Below are 21,708 nucleotides of genomic sequence, written 5' to 3'. Positions count from 1 at the left end.
TGGAAAGGACTCCAGACAGGAAAGACCAGACAAGTGAAGGAAGTCAGAAGTGGAGAGAGTCTGAGCCGCAAGGAACTAACCCCCAGAGGGATACAGTGCAAAGGGGGCTAACTCCAAGTTCCTCTGTCCGATTACAGAATTAGGGCACCCTCTCCCTCTGAATTCTCTTCCCCTTTGCCACTGCTGAGACATAGCCTGCCAACAAATTACCATTAGGCCCTTGCTGAAACAGGAACGGTGTTAGCAGTGTGCTGTACCCTTTGGTTGGAACAGTGTATGCCCCCACTGGAGTTTAAGTATTTCAATGTACAATTGGAGCAGCAAGGCAAATACTTTGGGCTTCTAAATTCTGCATTAGTCAAATGGACAATGGGCTTAAGGAACATGTGCAAAGAGCTCCTTGAAACTTTGGTGCAAGGGGCCAGGTCTGCTCATTTTACTTACACAGAATCATGCCTGTTGTGTATGCAGCATCTAAAACACATCCAGAGAGTGAACTGGAAAAGTTAATTGTGTTCAGCTTCAGTATGCACTTTGTGTAGGCTAAAGAAAACCCCATGCAAGAGCTTTAGAATGGTCCATAGGATGTCCTGGAAAACTGAAAACAGGGACATCGCTACAAGCACTTGCTGGGCAAACTGTATAAACTGAACGTGGCCTCAGTTACATACAGAATACAACCTTGTATTTCAGATGTGAAACGAGACTTCATCACACACTACAAAATAGTGTCAGGCTGAGCAGGGCTAAGCAATTTGCAGCTTTGTAACCTCTGAATATAAAGTTTCCTCTGATTGGCGGAGAGACAGGCAGATGAAATCACAATCTCCTCTTCAGCCAGAGAATGCTTTGATGGTGCCTATGCAGTTCATCTGGAAAAAGGAGCAGTGCACATTCTGATATGTGAATGTACTGCCTCTGACTTCAAGTCTCAGATTTGGTCATGTCACTACAGTGCTTGCTCATCGTTCTCTTTGCTATAGGTGAAAATGTAGCTGTGGACTTGCAATTCAAGGATCTCCCCGCTTCATTTATTCTGTGGATCTGTGCTTCATTCACCTCTCCTGCTGCTTCTTGAATCTTCCTGTCACAATGGGGCAGCTATCGTATGATGAAGAAAACCCCTGCTTCTATCAAGATGCCACCCTTCATACAGAGAATGTAATGAACAAGGAGGCATGGTTAAGCCAGGAATGGGGAAAAGATCTGCAGGGAGACTACAGGCAATACCTGTCAATATTCCTTTATTCTCTGCTTAACGTTTTTGGGCAAAGCTTCTACAGTTTGGTCTTCCTCAAAATGCTAGCTGCCCGGCTATTATACTGCCCCTACTGCTTTAGTATTTTATGTCACTGACCCAGACAAGTGTGCAAACAAATAGGTTTGGACTTTCCTGGTCTACATACTTACATGTCAGTTACTCAGAAAGCACTGAAGCCAGTTGGTCAAAAATAGATAGGCAATTGGCACTTTCAGGAAAAAGGCAAAAATTTCAGCATCCCCATTTCTCACAGTACAAGTTTCTTTTGACCTCGAATATCAATTTCAAAATTAAATCTGACAATAAGTCTGTCAACTTAAATTATACGTCACCCAATTCCGGAGTGCATAATCAACTTAAATTATACAAATGTCACCCAATTCTCAAGTGCATAAGCATGTCAAATAAAAAGTCTTGTATTGATTTACATAGTATTCTGATAACTATATGCAGTCGACATATGTACTGAAAGTACAGGTATAAAAGGAAGTAGAACTGTGATAAGGAGGGAGGAGCCAGGAGAGCTTGTGGGGGGCCCGAGGAGGGAGGAGCCAGGAGAGCTTGTGGGGGGCCCGAGAAGAGGATTATCCAGGCTGCTCTGTGCAAAACCACTGCACACAGTAGGTAAGTATAGACATGTTTGTTATTAAGCATTTAGTATCGCTTTAATTATCTCTAGCCTACTCTTATTGCTTTTAAAGTTCGTGAACTTACTCTGAACGATCATGCACATGTCCTTGAGTTCTGTGAAACATTCATAATGACCTGTGAATATGCACTGATGAGTTATACAATTCACAGAGCCTACTGTCTCAACTACAGTAGGTACTGGAACCAGAGTTTCAGGAAACAGTCAGTACAGGAAAAACACCACATCACTGATTGTGGGCAGCAAGGTACCATGAGATATGTAGTCCTTCGTGTGTGTCAGCATGTGCAAGTAAAGCAAAGGAATGAGCGGAGAGGAAGCTGCAACGCATGCAGGAAGCTGTTGAAAGATGGCCGGCAGACAGACAGCACTCCCAATGAGACGGGATTTTTCAATTAAGCCTATATTGCATTATCAAAAATAACTATTGTTTTTATTGCAATGACACTGCGGTTACAAAATTAAAGTATATGCTGTGACTGTAGATCTTTAAAATTACTCCACAGTGGAGGATTGCTTTAAAGTGGAATTCCAATCTAAATCCATCTAATCTTAAACCAGGGCTTGGCAAATCCCAGGTGCTAGGTTGCCATAGCAACTAGAAATTGCATCCTGGCGCCTGGATTCACACACTGCCTCCCATAGACTTCAATGCAAAAACCCTGTTAATAGCAATCCTATGTGAATGCTTTTCTCTGCATGCCACTATACTCTATCACTTGCGAGTCTGGAATGCATCACTTCAAACTTGCACAGGACCCTCTTCATAATGCCACTCAGAACGCAATGCGTGTGGGTTGCATCTGTGTGAACCACCTCAATAGGAATACAATATCTAGCTTGTCAAGTGAATCGGAGTCCGAAAACGCATCCAGAATTGTATATATGTGAACCAGAACAGCTCCATACACACCAGGGCATTTTGTGAGTGCGACAAAATTGCCATGATTGCAAAATGCAGGTTCAGGGGTCATTTTGTGTTTTATGGTGCCTATAAACATGTTTTGCCGTGATTGTCTCGCAGCAGAATGTATCAGGTAAAGTAAAAAGGGCTCCCAACTTTAGCTGGCCCCTAGATTCAAAGCAAATCTATGACCAGTCCTACTCTGCCAACACAAATGCTACTGTGGACACAATTCCAACCTGGGGCAAACAGACACAAAGTGGGGGGAGAGCTACTAGGTTTAGGTCTGGCCACTAACCTGCTATGCAACAGAAACGAGATATCCATGTGCTCAAATACCTATAGCTTGTACAGTGCATCCAGAAAGTATTTTATGTTACAGCCTTATTCCAAAATGGAGTAATTTTTTTCCTCAACATTCTCAAAAAAAATACCCCATAATGACAAGAAAAGTTTGTTTTGAAATCTTTGTAATTTATTAAAAATAAAAAAACGAAAAACCACATGTATGCAAGTATTCACAGCCTTTTGCTCAATACTTTGTTGAAGCCCCTTTAGCACCAATTAGAGCCTCAAGTCATTTTTGAGTATGATGCTACAAGCTTGGCATACCTATTTTTGAGCAATTTCTCCCATTCTTCTTTGCAGTACCTCTCAAGCTCCATCAGGTTGGATGGGGAGCACAGCCATTTTCAGATCTCTCCAGAGATGTTTAAATCAGGTTCAAGTCTGGGCTCTGGCTGGGCAACTCCAGGACATTCACAGAGTTGGTCGGTAGCCACTCATTTGTTATGTGGGCTGTGTGCTTATGATCATTGTCCTGTTGAAAGGTGAACCATCGCCCCAGTCTAAGGTCCAGAGTGCTCTGGAACAGGTTTTCATCAAGGATGTGTCTGTACATTGCTGCATTCATCTTTCCTTCAATCCTGACTAGTCTCCCAGTTCCTGCCGCTGAAAACCATCCCCACAGCATGATGCTGCCACCACCATGCTTCAATGTAGGGATGGTATTGGCTAGGTGGTGAGCGGTGCCTGGTTTCCTCCAGACATGACGCTTGGCATTCAGGCCAAAGAGTTCAATCTTTGTTTCATCAGACCAGAGTGTTTTGTTTCTCATGGTCTGAGAGTCCTTCAGGTGACTTTTGGCAAACTCCAGGCGGGCTGCCATTTTCCTTTTACTGAGGAGTGGCTTCCGTCTGGCCACTTTACCATACAGGCCTGATTGGTGGAGTGCTGCAGAGATTGTTGTTCTTCTGGAAGGTTCTCCTCTCTGCACAGAAAAACGCTGAAGCTCTTTCAGAGTGACCATTGGGTGCTTAGTCATTTCCCTGGCTAAGGCCCTTCTCCCTCGATCACTCATTTTGGCCGAGCGGCCTGCTCTAGGAAGATTCCTAGTGGTTCCAAACTTCTTCCATTTACAGATGATGGAAGCCACTGTGCTCACTGGGACCTTCAATGCTGCAGAAATATTTCTGTACCCTTCCCCAGATCTGTGCCTTGATACAATCCTGTCATGGAGGTCTATGGGAAATTCCGTGGACTTCATGGCTTGGTTTGTGCTCTGACATGCACTGTTAACTGTGGGACCTTATACAGACAGGTTTATGCCTTTCCCAATCATGTCCACTCAACTGAATTTCCCACAGGTGGACTCCAATCAAGTTGTGGAAACATCTCAAGAATGATCAGTGGGAACAGGATGCACCAGAGCTCAATTTTGAGTGTCATGGCAAAGGCTTTGAATACTTATGTACATGTGGAGGTTTTTTTAATGTTTTTTATTTTTATTAAATTGCAAAGATTTCAAAACGAATATCTTTCACGTTGTCATTATGGGGTATTGTTTGTAGAATGTTGAGGGAAAAAAAGAATTTAATCCATTTTGGAGAAAGGCTGTAATGTAAGAAAATGAGGCAAAAGTTACGCGTTGTGAAAACTTTCTGGATGAACTGTACATGCATTTGAGCACAGTTTTATCTTGTTTGTTAGGAAAATATCCCTTAAAGCAGAGTTCCAGCAGTCTGTGTTTATTAAAAGTCAGCAGCTACAAAAACTGTAGCTACTGACTTAATAAACACACACTTACCTGTCCTAGGATGCAGCGATGTGCTCACCCCAGCTGTCCCTTCTCTTTTTTCTCTCCCTGGCGCCAGCATCTCAACTGTGGGCACCAGGCTGTGACAGCTTGCGCCTTCACAGACGAGTGTTGCGCTGATTGGTCCGGCAGTCTTCTGGGACCTGTGAAGGTTCCCAGGAGACTGCGGGAAGGAGGGGGCCAAACATCTGGCTCACTTTGCCAAGGCAATCTGACCCGGAAGTGGGAGCGGAGAGCCAATTCACAGTGTGTGAAAAAAAAATATTAAAAATCAAACCGCCCCCTACCACCGGATCACTGAAATTTACTGTGCGAAAGCTGCCTTTATATGTGAGTGGGCTCTAAATCACCTGAAGATAAACAGAAGTGAAAGTTATCAGTAATCCCTCAAAAGCTGGCTACAGATGTATAGAAAAAGAAAATTCAAACAAAACTCAATATGAGCCATCAATGGTCCATTTTTAATCTTGACACGAAAATCGATTGTCGCGGTAAGCACACAAGCCATACGAAAACCGAATAGTCAGCCTAACGACTCGATTTTTCATTCAACTCTCTAACCATCTATGGCCAGTTTTAGCGGTCATCATCAAGCAGGTGTCACACACGCACACTTTATTATGATAAACAGCTGTAAAATGTTAAAACTGTCCATAAATTTCAGTCCCAGTCGCAATGGTTCTGGGCAAAGAGGGGATTAATCCCTCTAGCAGACAGCAATAAAGAAAACACAGATAAGAGGTTCTAAGCCTTCCCCACGCTTTCTAAATAAAAGGATTTGGTTATGATACACTTTGAAGCAGAGTTCCAGTTGAATAAAAATAAAAGTCAGCAGCTACAAAAGCTGCTGCCGACTTTTAAAATACAGACACCTACCTGTCCCTTGGTCCAGCAGTGTCCTCCTGATGGCTGGTTTCACCAGCGGTCTCCTCTCCCCAGCATCCAGGCAATGACAGCTTGTGGCTACACAGTCAGGTGCCCACTGCGCTTTGTGAATGGCCCCGTAGTTTTCTGGGACCTGTCATGTGTCCCAGAATACTACGGGGAGGGAGGGGAGGACAACTTTCTCTTCCGATCACCTTAGGCGATCAGAGCAAGTGGGAGCGGGTACCTGTCAAATTTGGGTACTCTCCCCAAATGGTGCCAATTCTTAACGGGGTGTGGGAGACAAAGGCTTAAAGCATAACTTCCCCTTTTGGGTGGAGCTCCGCTTTAAGAATGAACATTGAGATTCTTGTTTAATAAACAACAAGCTCTATAAAAATCAGCATTCTGAAGTTTACTTGTAACAGGCAGACATACCCCAAGAAACGCACCACATGAGAAATAATGATGTATTCCCAGCTGCTGTACTTCTTGCCAGTACTAAACTTGTGGGACTATTTTTAGCTCCCATAATACAGTCTGCAGTGACTAGTATGGTCCCTGAACAAACACAGAAAGCCTTGTGTCACAAACCTGGCAACAGTCAGAGAACAATCACAGTAGCATACAGCTAGCTGCTACAATTTTAGCACTAAACAGAACGCTCAGGTCACATGTGCCATCCTGTTTAGCCCACAAAGCAGCCAACCTTGCCACGGTTTTCAGTCATTTGCATGCCAAACTATAATGCTCAAAAAAAAAATAAAAAAATAATAATATAAACAGAAGACCCACTTAGACTGTTGCATTCAAAAAAAATAAATAAATAAAAATAAAAAAATGCACCCCAATGCAATAAATAGGTTTTGTCTGGAATTAAATTTAAAGTATAACTATAGGCAAAACTTTTTTTTTTCCCCGTTTTTGACACCGTGGAGAGGGATTAGAACCCCTGTCAGTTCTTATTGCCCCCATTAATTATTGCCCTCTTCATTTGTCTTGTTTACCATTATCATCAAAAGTGAAAGTAAAAAGAAAATCCCAAGTTTTGGGTTGTCCCCTAAAAAAAAGTACTAGAGGGGAAATCCTCCAATGGAGACACTATTTCTGGTGACCTGGGGGTCCCCAAGGAATTCCCGAAATTCACAGGAGTTCCTCTCGCTTCCGGTTTGGCTATGGGATGGGAAGTGAAGGTAAATGTAAATGGCACATGGCAAAAGTATAAAAAAAAATAAAAAATAAAAAAAAAAAAAGTTTGGACAGGTGTTATAACCCTCTCTTGCTCCATCCAAAATGGAAAAAAGTTTTGCCTACAGTTCTTTAAAGTCTAAATGGGCTTGAGCAGTGTTTTCACAATGGCCATGGGAGGTGGTCCAAACTTGGAACTCTGGAAGACCTCAGCTGCTAATGTTTAAATTGGTGACAGGGTAGCTAAACAAAAAGCATGTATTGTTTCCAATACCCAAAGAATAAAATGAAAACACCAGGAATATTAACCAGCTACAAATACCATAAATTATCAAAGGTTACTTACCATTACTGAATGAGGAGTGTGCACTAAGGACTTGAGTTCATTAAGATCGTTCTCCGCCTGCAAAGATCGAACCAAACAGCTTCAGTGAGTTACCAAAGTTTTTCACCACAGCCAACAATCCCCTATATACAGGGAGTCTCATCAGCTAGGATCTGTATACCCATTAACTGCTATGAAAGGTTAAATGGAGTGGCAGTAGCAGCATTACCTTGTCCCACTCTCCTTCCATGACATGGTTGCGGAACTTGGTAGCCGCAGAATGCTCTAAGCGACATCCTGATTCTTGCATGAGGAGATCAACAGTCTGGCTGCAAGAGAGATACAGTGTCAGAAACCTTACAAAGGGCTGCAGCAACATGGACTGTAAACACACACACACACACACACACACACACACACACACACACGGCCTACAGGCCACGCAGTAGTTAGAGCTGTTGCCTTGCCATTATGGGCTCCATTCAACTTACAAGATAAACAAGGCAGTGGCTCCCATTTAAGGAGTCTGCCATTTTGCCTTGAATGGGCAAAATGAAAGGTCCTCCTTGTAAGAACTTCCCACCCGCTGGTACTCACCCATAACACCACTTCCAGAGCTCTTAGTAAATACTTTTCCCCTTTTGGGAACAGATCGGCATTTGACCTCCCTTCCAGGATGCTGTGCTGAGGCCTAAGCGAAGTAGGGGGAAATGTAAACCAAAAAATGTGAGCATAACAAGAAGGATGGGGGGGTCCTGAAGATTCACTTTAATGAAGCCCATATCAATATGTAATATTTAATAATGAAACTTTGGAGAGGAACAGACTTTCACCTTTTCACCTGCTGGGGAGAGGGTTTCAGTAAATGCCACTTCTCGCACGCCTACTTTCCAGGTTACCCTTCATTTTGCTTGTCAAAGGAGTGGCTCTGCATGTATGGGAGGAGCAGTCTGGTGTCGGCAAAGTGGCACGATCTACCAGTCACCTGTCTGCGTTCGACAGGTGGATCATGATTGTTGGGTTGCAGACCCCGACATAGGACATTAAATTGCTTTAGAGAGTCCAGGACACAATACAACTCGGTAAGTTTACAACCGCTGGCCTTCAGTAAATGAGCGCGTACACAACTTCACAGAAAGTCCCTGATCAGCTTTAGAAATAAATCCCATAGTTCCAAGTGCTAACAAACCTACACACTTCATCTAGGCTTCTCTGGCTACCCATGCATGTCAGCATAGGCAGAATCACAACTTCGGCTTGGGAGTCTCCAAGGAAGAACAGGGAAGAGGTAAGGTGCAGGTTATCTAGCTCCCTGCTCACCCCCCTCCTCCTCCAGTCAGCAGCCCAGAGTTTAGTGACAAGAGAGGACTATGTATGTGGACTCTCTTCCCCCTCTCTGCTAGCAAAAGCAGTGGACCAATCCACTAGGAGTAGAGAACCACGTTTTTCTGGAAAATGTTTTCTCCTCAGTTCAGTGCTATCCAGGCAGAGTGTGCGAGGACTGTACTGGGGGATACCCTCTTAGGGAAAGAGAATCTGACAGCGAAAGCCCACTGCCATGTGTGGTACTACCAGAGTCTAGAGCATGACCAGAGTATGGAGGGATGAAGCTGCTGCAGGGGTACAGACCTTTTGTGCTGCCGCCTACCACAGTGAGCGGACACCTGATCAGAGGGATCACTGCTGCCGTGTCTGGTGAGAGGGTCTTGTAGCCACTACTTGTTACCACCACTAGAGACTGAGCAGTTAGGAGCTACCAACCAGCTACCCTATAGCTCTAATACAGCCTGCAGGCCTTACTGACTGCTTTATAGAGCACCAACAGTTACCAGACCCCAACACTTAGCTGGATGAAGAGTCAGGACTAAAGTCTGTCCCTAACATCTGCTGCCCTGAGGCCTTGTCCCTTTGCTTAAAGAGGTAACTCTTAAGAGACGCTGTACCTCAGCCAATCCCTTACAGTGCACTCTAATCCAGTGTAGGCCAAACCACACATCCTTCAGCAGGCTGATGAAGGCAGTGTGATTTTTACCTTCGAAACACGTTCTGACTGGTCACAGCACCCTGGACGTTTGACAGCTCCTTGGACAGTTCTGACCTCCAGCGGGGCTCCCCAGCAGCTTGCTAGGATCCCTGCTTCAGCATCACAATATTCCTGACAGTGGCACTGAGGTGGACTGGACTCTGGACTGAAGTCTCCATTTGGAGCTTGATTCAGTGCTCATTAACGGCGATGTCTGAGTGAATAATTATTGTATTTTATACCCTTTTCCATTTAATAAACTTTGCTACACTATTGGCAGCTTGGCATCTCTCTCCCCATCCCTTTTCTCTTTTGCAGCGCTTCTGTTCCCAACCTGCTTAGAAAGCAGCCTTCCCAAGCCAGCTGTGTTAGCAACAAACACACACTATATTGCCAAAAGTATTGGGCCGCCAACCTTTACACACACACATGAACTTTAATAGCATCCCAGTCTTAGTCCGTAGGGTTCAATTTTGAGTTGGTCATTTGTGAGGTAAGGCACGGATGTTGGACGAGAAGGACTGGCTCGCAGTCTCCGCTCTAATTCATCCCAAAGGTGTTCTAATCGACTTGAGGTCAGGACACTGTGAAGGCCAGTAAAGTTCCTCCACCCCAAACTTGCTCATCCATGTCTTTATGGACCTGCTTTGTGCACTGGTGTGCAGTCATGTTGGAACAGGAAGGGGCCATCCCCAAACTGTTCCCACAAAGTTGGGAGCATGAAATTGTCCAAAATGCCTTGGTATGCTTACGCCTTAAGAGCTCCTTTCACTGGATCTAGGGGGCCAAGCCCAACCCCTGAAACGCAACCCCACACCAAATCCCCCCCCCCCCCCCCCACCAAAAACTTTACATTTGGCACAATGCAGCCAGGCAAGTACTGTTCTCCTGGCAACAGCCAAACCCAGACGTCCATCGGATTGCCAAACAGAGAAGCGTGGTTCGCCAATCCAGAGAACACGTCTCCACTGCTCTAGAGTCCAGTGGCGGCATGCTTTATGTCACTGCATCCGACGCTTTGCATTGCACTTGGTGATGTAAAGCTTGGGTGCAGCTGCTCGGCCATGGAAACCCATTCCATGAACCTCTCTAATCAGAAGGCCACACAAAGTTTGGAGATCTTTAGCTATTGACTCTGCAGACAGTTGGCAACATCTGCGCACTGTGCGCTTCAGCATGTGCTGACCCCGCTCAGCCATTTTACGTGGCCTACCACTTCGTTGCTGTTGTTCCCAGTTGCTTCCACTTTGTTATAATACCACTAACAGTTGACTATGGAATATTTTGTAGCAAGGAAATTTTACGGATGGACTTATTGCACAGGTGGCAACCTATCACGGGACCACGCTTGAATTCACTGAGCTTCTGAGAGCGACCCATTCTTTCACAAATGTTTGTAGAAGCAGTTTGCATGCCTAGGGGCTTGATTTTATACACCTGTGGCCATGGAGGTGATTGGAACCTGAATCCAATGATTTAGAGGGGTGCCCCAATACAGCGTAATGAAATATATATACACACACATTACATACATACTTCATTTTACATGTAAAAAAAAAAAAAAAAAGGATTCCAGCGTGGCAGTACTATATGCAGTAGTAAGTGGCAAGTCCCATTACTGAAAGGCGGCACTCATGTTGTGGGCCAGTCCAGAGACGATAATGAAGTTTCTCATGAACAAAAGGTATAAAACCCGCAGATATCTACAGAAGACTTCAGGCACAGTACAATGATTAGATGCTCAACTGCAATAAGACATTTGAAAAGGTATAAATGTTTCAAAGATGGCTGCACATCAGTCATTGACAATCCCGGCCGTGGTGGTTCTTAGCCCACAGCAGTCATTCCTATGAACATTCAGTGTGTGGAACGCCTGATCCTGGATAATTGACACATAACCTGTTGTGAAATCTTTCTGTGGGAACAGTGAACACAATGATGACGAAGTGAAGCAGGCTGTCTTAAGATGGTTCAGGCATACTAACAAATCTTTCTATGCCGAAACTTTCCAGGCATTAACGTATTAAACCCACAACAACATCAGTCTGTGTATGCAGTAAAGCATGATTGTTATACTCAATGTGGAACCTAAGGGGTTAATCCTTCGTATTGTGTAAAAAGACAGTTTGATCCCGACTTCTCTGATCCTCCCCTTCATCCAGTGCCCCCCTCTTATCTCCTTATGAGACATATCATGTTGAGTCACTCTGCACATGCTCATTTTGGTGTGTATTGCTAGAGTGCATGTGATCAGCACAGGGCCAATCAGCACTGTCCCGACAGAGGTCAGAGGTTCTGCATCTTCCTAGAGAAGAATGAAAACTCCTCCTACAAGCTTTAACATGTGCTCGGCTGGACACCAATAGAAGTCACAAGACTGCTCTGTGGATGAGAAAAGGTATTTAGCAGTTTATGTTTACTAAAATAATTGCATTTCCATGTTCTGTGTACTGTGGGAGACCATATATAGTGAATGCAGGGTCCTGGGTTTAGGAACACTTTAAAACGAGAAGTGTGGGACCCCCCCCTCCACCCATTTATACTTACGTGGATGCAGCATCAGTCCGATGCTGCATCTGTTCCCCGCCAGCTTCAAGTGTGAGAACCCAGCAATCACATGACTGCTGATCACTGAGTTCTCAAAGCCGCTTTGAGCAGTGAATGTCAGTCACAGCTGTCTGCTATGCCCCCCGTCCTCAGCGCTTACTGGAGCGCTGGGCTGTGGAGGGGGAGGGAGTAGCTGGCTCAGGCTCTCAGTGGCTCACTGAGAGGCTGAGACAGGTGCCACTCCACTCTGGGGTGCATCCCAACTCTGAAGTTGGGATCTTTCCTCAGCCTGAACCGGCTGAGTGTCGTCAGCTGACAGCAGGCTTCAGCCCACTGTTGGCTAAAACGGGTCACAGAAGTGCAGAACGAACTGAACTCCTGTGATCCAGAGAAGTACAGCCAAATGAGCTTTAGCTGTACTTCTCCTCTGAACACTGGGATAAGTGTATAAAATCCAGGGGAGTATGTCGAAAAATAAATGCAGTTTTCATTTCTTGAAATTTGTTCTATTATATAAACTCAAAAGTCCCGGTTTGACTTGAACACCCATCGTATATATAAAAATGTTTGGGGGTTAAGTCATTTTCTACCACAAAAAAAAAAAAAAAAAACCCCACAGCTGATTTGTACATGTAGGAGAGGGCCAAAAAATGTAATTTGGGTGCAGTGTTGCGTGACTCAGTAATTGTCATCCAAAGATGTAACATCGCTGAAATCTGAAAATTGACCTGGGCAGGAAGGGGGTGAAACTGTTTGGTATTGATGTGGTTTAAGTTTTTATGATGCTACACAGATTTAAAAGAAAAAAAAAAAGAAAAAAAAAAAAAGCAATATGCAGTTATTCTGGAATAAGATTTATGTTCATCTTGGGTCTTTCATCTACTAAGATAAGCTGTCACCATTAGAAGTGCCAAATTACCATACAGACATGACAGGAAAAGCCATGCCTAAAAGGCCTGTGTTGCAGTTCTTCATTGCACATTGTGGTGCAATCACCGCAGCTCATTTAGTTTAATTAATCACACATGCTCTAACTTTTTAACCACAGCAGCCATTGCTGCAGATGCCCTGGGTTGCAATGCAAAATAAATGGCACCAGAATGCATTGCACTGTGCTTATTATGTTGTGTGGATGAGCTCCTAGGCTCAATCCACACTACTGGGCTATGGCATGCTTTCCTGTACCTGAAGGACATTAAAATGTCCTGTATACTTGTAAAGAATCACATAACTGCTAAAGAAGAGACCCTGTACTTGCCTTTCTGGCAGCCCATTGGTTGACATACCACCTCTTTGCTGCTTGCAGGCCATTGCAGGTATTTTACACATTTCCAGATGTGTGGAATACCTGTCCTCCCCCTGCATGCCATGGTTTCTCCCATTGGCTTCTATATCACAATAGTATGTATGAGCCAGGAGGAACCACAGTGTATGGTTGGGGGAGGCAAAAAGGTATACGGACCATCTGACCTATCACATACCTGCAAAAGCCAGTGAGCAGTGAAGCAGAAGCCTTTTGAACAAACCAGCTGCTGGAAAAGTACAGCAACTCTTCTTGCAGTAGGTATGTAAATTGTAAACAAGTGATGACAGCTGCATTTATTTGATCTGAGGGGTTATAAACTTATACAGACATTTATATAATGCTGACAATTTACGTGGCACTATTCCTTCACATCAGTCCCTGCCTAGTGTAGGAGCTTGCAATCTAAAGACTAGTAAACGTGGGCTGAATATCGGACGGTTTAACAGAAGCAGGCCGACATTCAACAAATGAGTACAGCAGCCTATCCAACAAAAGCTGGTCTGATGCACATCTTCTGTCAAACGGGCATGCTGGAAAACCAACATCGATCAGCGCTGCTAGCCAATGGCTACGAGTGCTGATCAGTGTGTCCGGCTTTTGGGTGGGGGGTCCCCTTGTCAAACAATACCTTGGCGGGGGAGATCACTGCACTAACATAGTTAGTATTTCTTTCAGGTACTTATATTTATATAGCGCTGTCAAGTTATTCAGCGATAGATATATACACACACATATCTATCTATCTATACATACATACATCTATATACACACATACCTCTCATTCACATCGGTCCCTAACCTTCAAGGGGTGTACAATCTAAGGTCCTTAACTCATATTCATACATAGACATACTAGGGACAATTTAGACAGGAGCCAATTAACCTACCAGCATGTCTTTGGAGTGTGGGAGGAAACCGGATTACCCGGAGGAAACCCATGCAGGCACAGGGAGAACATGCAAACTCCAGGCAGGTGGTGCCGTGGTTGGGATTGGAACCAACGACCTTAGTACTGCCAGGTAGAAGTGCTAACCATATGGCGACCTCTAGATTATGTGTACCTAGCATAAGGTTCCTATCCCTCAAACATACAAATACTGGGCGCCCACATACGCTAGGGTCATGTTTCTGCCTCACCCCCAACCCTTCTGTTCTAGCATCTCCTGTTGCATTTAACATTTTATAGGAAATAAAAATTCATTAAGGAGCTCAAGGGCTGAGAGATCCAACCAAAATAGCGCACAGGAGACAAAGAAACTTGCAGGTGGTTTAACTCTCCAGCATCCACCAAAAAAATGAAACAAAGGGTAAACTATCCCTTTAAGAAATCTGAAGACTTGGCTGCAAAGAGTTAATCTCTCAGTACAGCAGGGCCTGGATTCTACCATTGTTTACTGCCACCTCTGGGTGAGAAGAACAGGGGAGCAGCAGAAAGTGACTAGGAAGGCTGGATTTTAGGCCTTCACACAAGTATTGTTCTGTGAAAACACAGTTCAAGCTTCTTATGCAATAACAAGATCCTATACTCCCTCAGACTGTTAGCAGACCCCCTGGGCCCAAGGCTTCCTCCCAAGTCCGCACCTCCCCCACCACTAACAGCCCCCTCCCTCCCTTGTGTCATTGGAGCACTTTAATTCCTCAGCCCAGTACTGGATGTAAACATCACCCTCCCTTAAACACCCCAAGGCAGGCAAATCTTAACCCCTTATAGGCCAGAAACCTGTCACAATACACCTTTCTCCATCTAGTGAACCACAATATGGAAGATGATGTTAGTGTCTGCCAAAAAAAAAAAAACCCTTTTCTGTCTGGAGGAGTCTGCATATAGCAGCAGTATGTCGTGTCTATCACGGTGAAGACATATTTATAATCTTCTGACACAGGCTAAACATAGGCAGAGACAGATCCCCAGCAGCACTGAAGCATGGCGGGGATGACACGGGGATGCTAGACAACTAGTAGTATAGTCTGTATAAGAGTGGAGATCACAACTGGCAGGTTGGTACTAGTAAACATTAGCCTACATCTCAACAAGGAGGATGGATACAAGAGCAGTCATGCAATAAAATCAACCTATAAAAAGGGGTGTTGGGAAGTTCATTAATGGGCACATCAGTAGATAAAACACCAGGAATATCTAAACCCAAAATCTAAAATGTAATACAATGCAGACACCAGTCCTTAGATGTGGTGGTTGCACCTGTTTTTTCCCCGATGACCCTACCAGTAAAACGTCTTGTCCTAGGGTGACTCCTTCAATGTCCTGCATCTATAAAAGGAGCAGTGTTGTTACCCAGGACAGGACTACAGCACCTACCCCTCTGCTCATCTCTGTGGATGAAAGAATACAACCTCATGTTTACAAAAGGACAATTGGGCCATGTTTAACAGTGTGTTTGTTTTTTCAGGTTACTACCTTGCCAAATGAATACAAACAGGGCAAATTGCATGCCTACAAGCTGATCAGTGGTATGATAACAAGACGGCAAGATGTTCTACCAAACGCAGATGTCTTGGTTCAGTTTTACCTAATGGCTTCAATCATGAAGACCAAGCCGGTTGTACTATGTTTTATAGTATTATATATACAATGTACACACATATGCCCTATCCGCCCTGCTATTTGCGGCCTCGGCTGTCAATCACGACCAGTGATTACTCGCTGGTACCCGGTGATCATAGCATTATCGACAGCAGGAGAGAACTGTAAGTAAACAGAGCCATGCAAAGCAGTGTGCTTACAGTGAACCGCACACAGTTTACAGTAAAACAGCAGTTAACCCTTTGATCGCCCCAGATGTTAACCCCTTCCCGCCCAGTGCCATTAGCACAGTGTTAGTGCTTTTTATTAGCACTGATCACTGTTTTGGTGTCACTGGGGATGTCAGTGACACCAAGCCAGTTCCCCCCAGTGTTAGAATGCCCGCCGCAGTCCCGCTATAAGTCGCTGATCGCCGCCATTACTAGCAAAAATTACAAAATGGTGATTGAATGAACACACTTTTTTTTAATTTTAACGCTATAGCTTTCACGTAAACCAATTTACACGTATTGGGATTTTTTTTTTTTTTTTTTTTTTTTTTTTTTTTTTTTAGCAAACACATGTAGCAGAATACATTTTGGCCTAATTTGATTTAAATTTTTTTTACTGGACATGTTTAATAGCAAAAAGTCAAAAAATATTTTTTACTAAAAATGTTTTTTTTCCTATAGCGCAAAAAATAAAAAGCACAGGTGATCAAATAGCACCAAAAGAAAGCTCTATTTGTTGGGGGAAAAAAAAAAAGATGTAAATTTAATTTGGGAGCAGTGTTGCATGACCACACAATTGCCAAAGTAACGCAGCGCCATAACAAAAAAAATGGCCTGGTCAGGAAGGGGGGTAAATCCTCTGGGAGGGCAAGTGGTTAAGGTATATCTAAACACAAACAAAAATATTTAAAAAAAAAAAACCACACACCACACTTTGCAACTTTCCAGGCCTCCGATGAGGTGGATGCATTATCTTTCACCTGATGATCCTGCAAAATATCAAACTTCCTGTCTACACTCATTCCTTTGTATCTGAGGGGGCAGCCAGGCACACAGGCTGGACTTCTGCTGTACTTCTGGCCTGCTCCCGTTGTCACACACAGATGTGCTAGTGTTTATCCGCTCCACAATCTCCCCTTGGCCATTCACAATCTGCCATGTATTCTGCAAAGCACTTACAGAATACACGGTGTTTGGGGAATGGCCAAGGATTGGGGGGGGGGGGGTACTTCTGCAGTAAGAGCTGGCTTAAAGAAAAATAGGGGCATTACTACCGCTTTAAAGAGCTGGCTTTCCCTGGCAAGGGGTTAAAGTCCACTTGGTCGCTTTTACCTACAGGTAAGGTTATAATAACGTTTACCTGTAGACAAAATGATTATCTCCTAAACATACATCACTTAGGACAGTGGTTCTCAACCTGTGGGTCGCGACCCCTTTGGGGGTTGAACGACCCTTTCACAGGGGTCCCCTAAGACCATCAGAAAACACATTTCCGATGTGTAAAGAGCAGCTACTGTGTAGAAAGCAGCTGCTGTGTTGAAAGCAGCTACTGTGTTGAAAGCAGCAGTATTGGAGGTAAAACGACACTCATGAATTATAATTACTGGGTAAATAATTTTATGGTTGGGGGTCACCATAACATGAGGAACTGTATTAAAGGGTCACGGCATTAGGAAGGTTGAGAACCACTGACTTAGGAGATATACATATATTTGGCAGCCGGTGAGATCACCGTGGCATGCGCATTGCGACTCCAAAAAACACAACACCACACACACAACCATCTACACACTTGTATTCTGACATTGGCAAGACTTCCCTGCCATCAGAATACACTGATCAGTGCTGCAGACTATAGACTGCAGCGCCTGTCAAGCAAATTTTTCTTCAACAGGGCCTCTGCATGGAAGTCGATTGGTAGATAGACTTTTCAACCACAGAGCCCATACATTGATTCAAATTCAGCCAGATCCTGCTGAACCAGCCAAATTCCAATCTATGTATGGCCAGCTTAAAGTGGTTGTAAAGGCTCAAGGTTTTTTACCTTCATGCACTCTATATGCATGAAGTTAAAAACCCTTCTGTGTGCAGCATTGCCCCAGCCCCCTCAATAACTTACCTGAGCCTCATCATGATCCAGCAATGTGAACAACAGCCTCAACTGTCCCGGGTCCCTGCCTCCTCATTGGCTGAGACAGCAAACAGGAGCTGTTTCTGCTGTCAATCACAGCCAGTCAGCCAATAAGGAGAGAGAGGGGGTGGGGCCAAGCCACGGCTCAGTGTGTGTGTGTGTGTATGGACACAGAGCATAGCAAGCTGCTTGCTGCAGAGGAGCCCGATAGACAGCAGGAGCGCCTGTGGAGGACCCAAGGAGGATCCAGGCACTCTGTGCAAAAGCACTGCACAGAGTAGGTAAGCGTAGCATGTTTATTTTCCCACCAAACACCAGAGCTAGACTTACCGGTAACTCTAGTTCTGGGAGTCTTCCAGGACAGCCCACAAGACGTGGAGCTCCTCCCAAGGGACAGGAAACACATTGCCCCCACCGATTAAAAGGCAGTCCTCCAGGCCCTAGCCACATAACCACAAGAACCGAAGGACGGGACTGAAAAATATAGCATAAAAACAGCATAACAATGCAAGGGGCTGGAATCTGGCTTTCCCGGAAGACTACCAAAAATAGAGTGACCGTTAAGTCTAACTCATGTTTTCCCAAGTTGTCTTCCAGGGCAGCCCACAAGAATAAGCAATAACTTAACAGCTTAGGGTGGGACCACTGGCTGGAGGACCTTACGCCAAAAAGCCTTCTCTAGACTGCTCAAGAGATCCAAAAACGGTAGTGCCTGATAAAAGGTGGAGAAACTCGACCAGGTTGCTACCTTACATATTTGATCTGGGGGAGGCACCAGCTCTCTCTGCCCAAGAAGTAAATAAGGCCCTAGCAGAATGTGCATTAATGAAAAGATACTGACTGGTCCTTAAACTGGTAGAGTGAAATAGCCTGTTTGATCCATCTGGCAATAGATGGCTTAGAGGCCTGAAACACTCGTGGTTTGCTGGAAAAGGCAAATAGAGCATCAGACTCTCTGAATTGTCTAGACAGACACAAGTAAGAGACAACTCCTGACAAAGCAAACCGAACTTCTTTTCATTTTCATTTGAGGGGGGAGATACAAAAAAGGAGGGTAGAACAATATCCTGCAACCTATGAAAAGACATGGCTACTTTAGGCAAAAAACCAGGATCCGTCCTGAGAACTATCCTGTCATCAAAAATCAAAAAGAATGGTTCTTTGATTGATAGAGATTGTAGTTTACCAATCCTACATGCCGTGGTAATGGACACTAAAAATACCGTCTTCCGAGTAGCAAGTTTAACGGATGCCTGCTCCAAAGGCTCAAAAGGACTGGACGTCAATACTTGCAAGACTAGCGAAAGGTCCCAGGAAAGACAAGACTTCAACAGTGGAGGTCTTATTCTGGCCACTGATTTAAAGAAGCAAGAAATTATAGTATCTTCCAGGAGGGGAACTTAGAAGAAAAAAAAAAAACTCCTAAACCTGCTGCTTGTAATTTAATGGTGCTGAGTGATAACCCTTTGTCTATACCCTCTTGGAAAAACTCCAGGATTGTTTGAATTCAGGCTCCAGAATGTTTTTGTTCAACTAACCAAGAATTAAACTTCTTCCATACTTTGAAATAGATAGCCCTGGTAACCTGCTTTCGGCAGTTAACTAATGTCTGTACCACTCTATCCAAAAACCCCTCCTGTTTTAATAACTGCTCCTCAGATATCACGTTGAAACATTTAATGTGTCCAAGCCTGGACAATGAACAGGACCCTGGGATAAGAGGTCTTTTTTCTTCGGAAGAAATACAGGAGGAGGACCAACTGCCAAGGATTTCAGAAGAGCAAAAAAAGGATATTTTGGCCAATATGGAGCTATCAGAACGAGATCCAATTTCTCTAGTTGAAACTTCTGTAAAACTATTGGAATGATCTTGATGGTGGGAAGGCATAAGCAAGACTGTAAGGCCATGGAATCGCCAGAGCATCTATGGCTACCACCATGTACCCCGGATCCATGGATAAGAATTTCAGAACCTTTGTATTTGCTTGAGAGGCAAAAAGGTCTATTTCTAGCTGGCTCCACGCACTTGTGAGCCAGGAGAAAGCCTCCTCGGTGAGAGCCCATTCCTCTTGGCACACTGCCTGACGGCTGAAGAAATCCGCTAACACATTCTGAGAGCCCTTTAGGTGCACTGCCAAGATTGAGGCTAAGCTGGCTTCTGCCCAAACCAATTTCTTCGCAATCGCCTGTAATTGTGGACTTCTGGTGACTCAGTTTGTTGATATAAGCCACTGTAGTGCAGTTGTTTGAGAGGACTTGCAGATGATGACCTTTTAACTGACCTCAAAATTCAAGAATAGCCCTTTCCACAGCCAAGAGCTCTTTGGTTGGAGGAAAACCTGGCCTCGGTCCTTCACCACTGGCCCTGGGCCAGACGGTCTTGCATGTGCGCCACCCAACCCAAACAGCTGGCATCTGTAGTCATCCTCAGGGAGATCGGCCAGATTTAATCTAGACCCCTAGTGAGAGAAGCTTCCGTTCACCACCGTCAAAGGGACTGCTTGACTCTAAGAAAGGAGAACCTTGTTCTCTAGGCTGCCCCTTGTCCCATCCCAGGTCTTGAGCAGAAAGTGCTCCAAGGAGCTGCTGGAAAACATGCTGTCATGAGACCTACAACCTCTGAGATCTTCCTCAGGAAAACCGGGAGATTTGATTGCAGCTGGGCTACTTGGAAGCGGACCCTGTACTGTTTGTCTACGGGGAGAAACACTTTTTGAAACCTCAAATCTATTATGCACCCGAGGAACTTTAGCAACTGAGATGGAATCAGGTTCGATTTTTCCCAACCGATCATCCAGCCCAGCAATTGTAGGTGGTCTGTGTAACCTCGAGATCCTTCCACAACTGCTGCTCGGAAGACGCAGCCAATAGGAGGTCGTCTAAATAAGGAACAACCAAAATGCCTTTCAGCCTCAGTGGAGCCAGAGCTTCTCCCAGGACCTTGGAGAATATCATTGGAGCAGAGGATAGTCCAAAAGAGAGCGCCCTGCACTGCACATGCTGAACCTTTTCCCCAAGTTTACAGCCACTCTCAAGTACTTCTGAAAAGAGGCATTGATGGGTATGTGAAGGTAAGAATCCTTCAGATCCAGGGACACCATAAAAAACACCCGACGCAAGATAAACCTGAGCGAGAATATCGATTCCATACAAAAGTGCTTGTATTTTAAAATCGATCTGTTGGGAGGTCGTAAATTCAGAATCAGATGGAAATTGCCTGAGGGTTTTTTCACCACAAAAACGTGAGAATAAAAATTGCAGACACAGTGCCCTTGCTAGCTCGATCCAAAAGGTAGATCAAAAATCTTTGAGGGGGCAATGAGTCGAACCCCAACCTGTAACCCTGAGCTATCAGGCGAAAAACGAAAGGACTGGAGGCGATGTTGGGAGGAAGGCCCCCAATCACCCCCCCCCAGGAGGAAGGGGTCATTGGGATTTGGGGGAGGGGTGAGAATTGATCAGGATTCCTGTCTTGCCCCTATTTTTGTGGCCTAACCAATGCTTCTTTGGTCTAGCCTCCTTACTGTGGTCAGCTGGAAGTCTGCCCTGCGGGCCTTGAAAAAGCTTTCTGAAACCAGGTGTCTTTTTCTGAGAAGTCCTTTTTCTTATCAGCCGTGCACTCTAAAGCTTCTTGCAATCCAAGTCCAAACAGATTGTCTCCTGAAAAAGGCAAAGCGCATAAAACGAGCCTTAGGGGCCGAATCCCCGAACCAGGTCTTCAGCTAAAGAGACTACCTAGCCGAATTCAGCAGGGCTGAAGATCTAGCAGTCATTCTTACTGCCTCCACGGAAGAATTGCCCAAAAAGGCCACCGCCTTCAAAAGCATAGAGAAAGAAATTAAAATCTCCTCCCTCAACGTACCCCCAGCTAAGTGGGACCTAA

General features: G+C 44.6%; 1 protein-coding gene across 1 annotated transcript in view; it reads right to left on the bottom strand.

Annotated features, from left to right (window-relative positions):
* Positions 1-21,708, bottom strand: part of LOC149427525 (uncharacterized) — a 72,331-nt gene that overhangs the window by 21,208 nt on the left and 29,415 nt on the right. The window contains exons 2-3 of the mRNA XM_089667936.1: positions 7,516-7,615; positions 7,308-7,364 (exon numbers count right to left, since the gene is read on the bottom strand). Coding sequence (XP_089524062.1) covers positions 7,308-7,364; positions 7,516-7,615 — 157 coding nt within the window. The remainder of the gene's footprint in view (positions 1-7,307; positions 7,365-7,515; positions 7,616-21,708) is intronic.

The sequence above is a fragment of the Staurois parvus genome, unplaced genomic scaffold (assembly GCF_062004578.1).
Source record: "Staurois parvus isolate SC_StPar_1 unplaced genomic scaffold, SC_StPar_1.0 ptg003683l, whole genome shotgun sequence".
NCBI lineage: Eukaryota > Metazoa > Chordata > Amphibia > Anura > Ranidae > Staurois > Staurois parvus.
The sequence above is the reverse complement of the archived record's forward strand: the minus strand, read 5'-3'. Positions and strand labels throughout refer to the sequence as shown.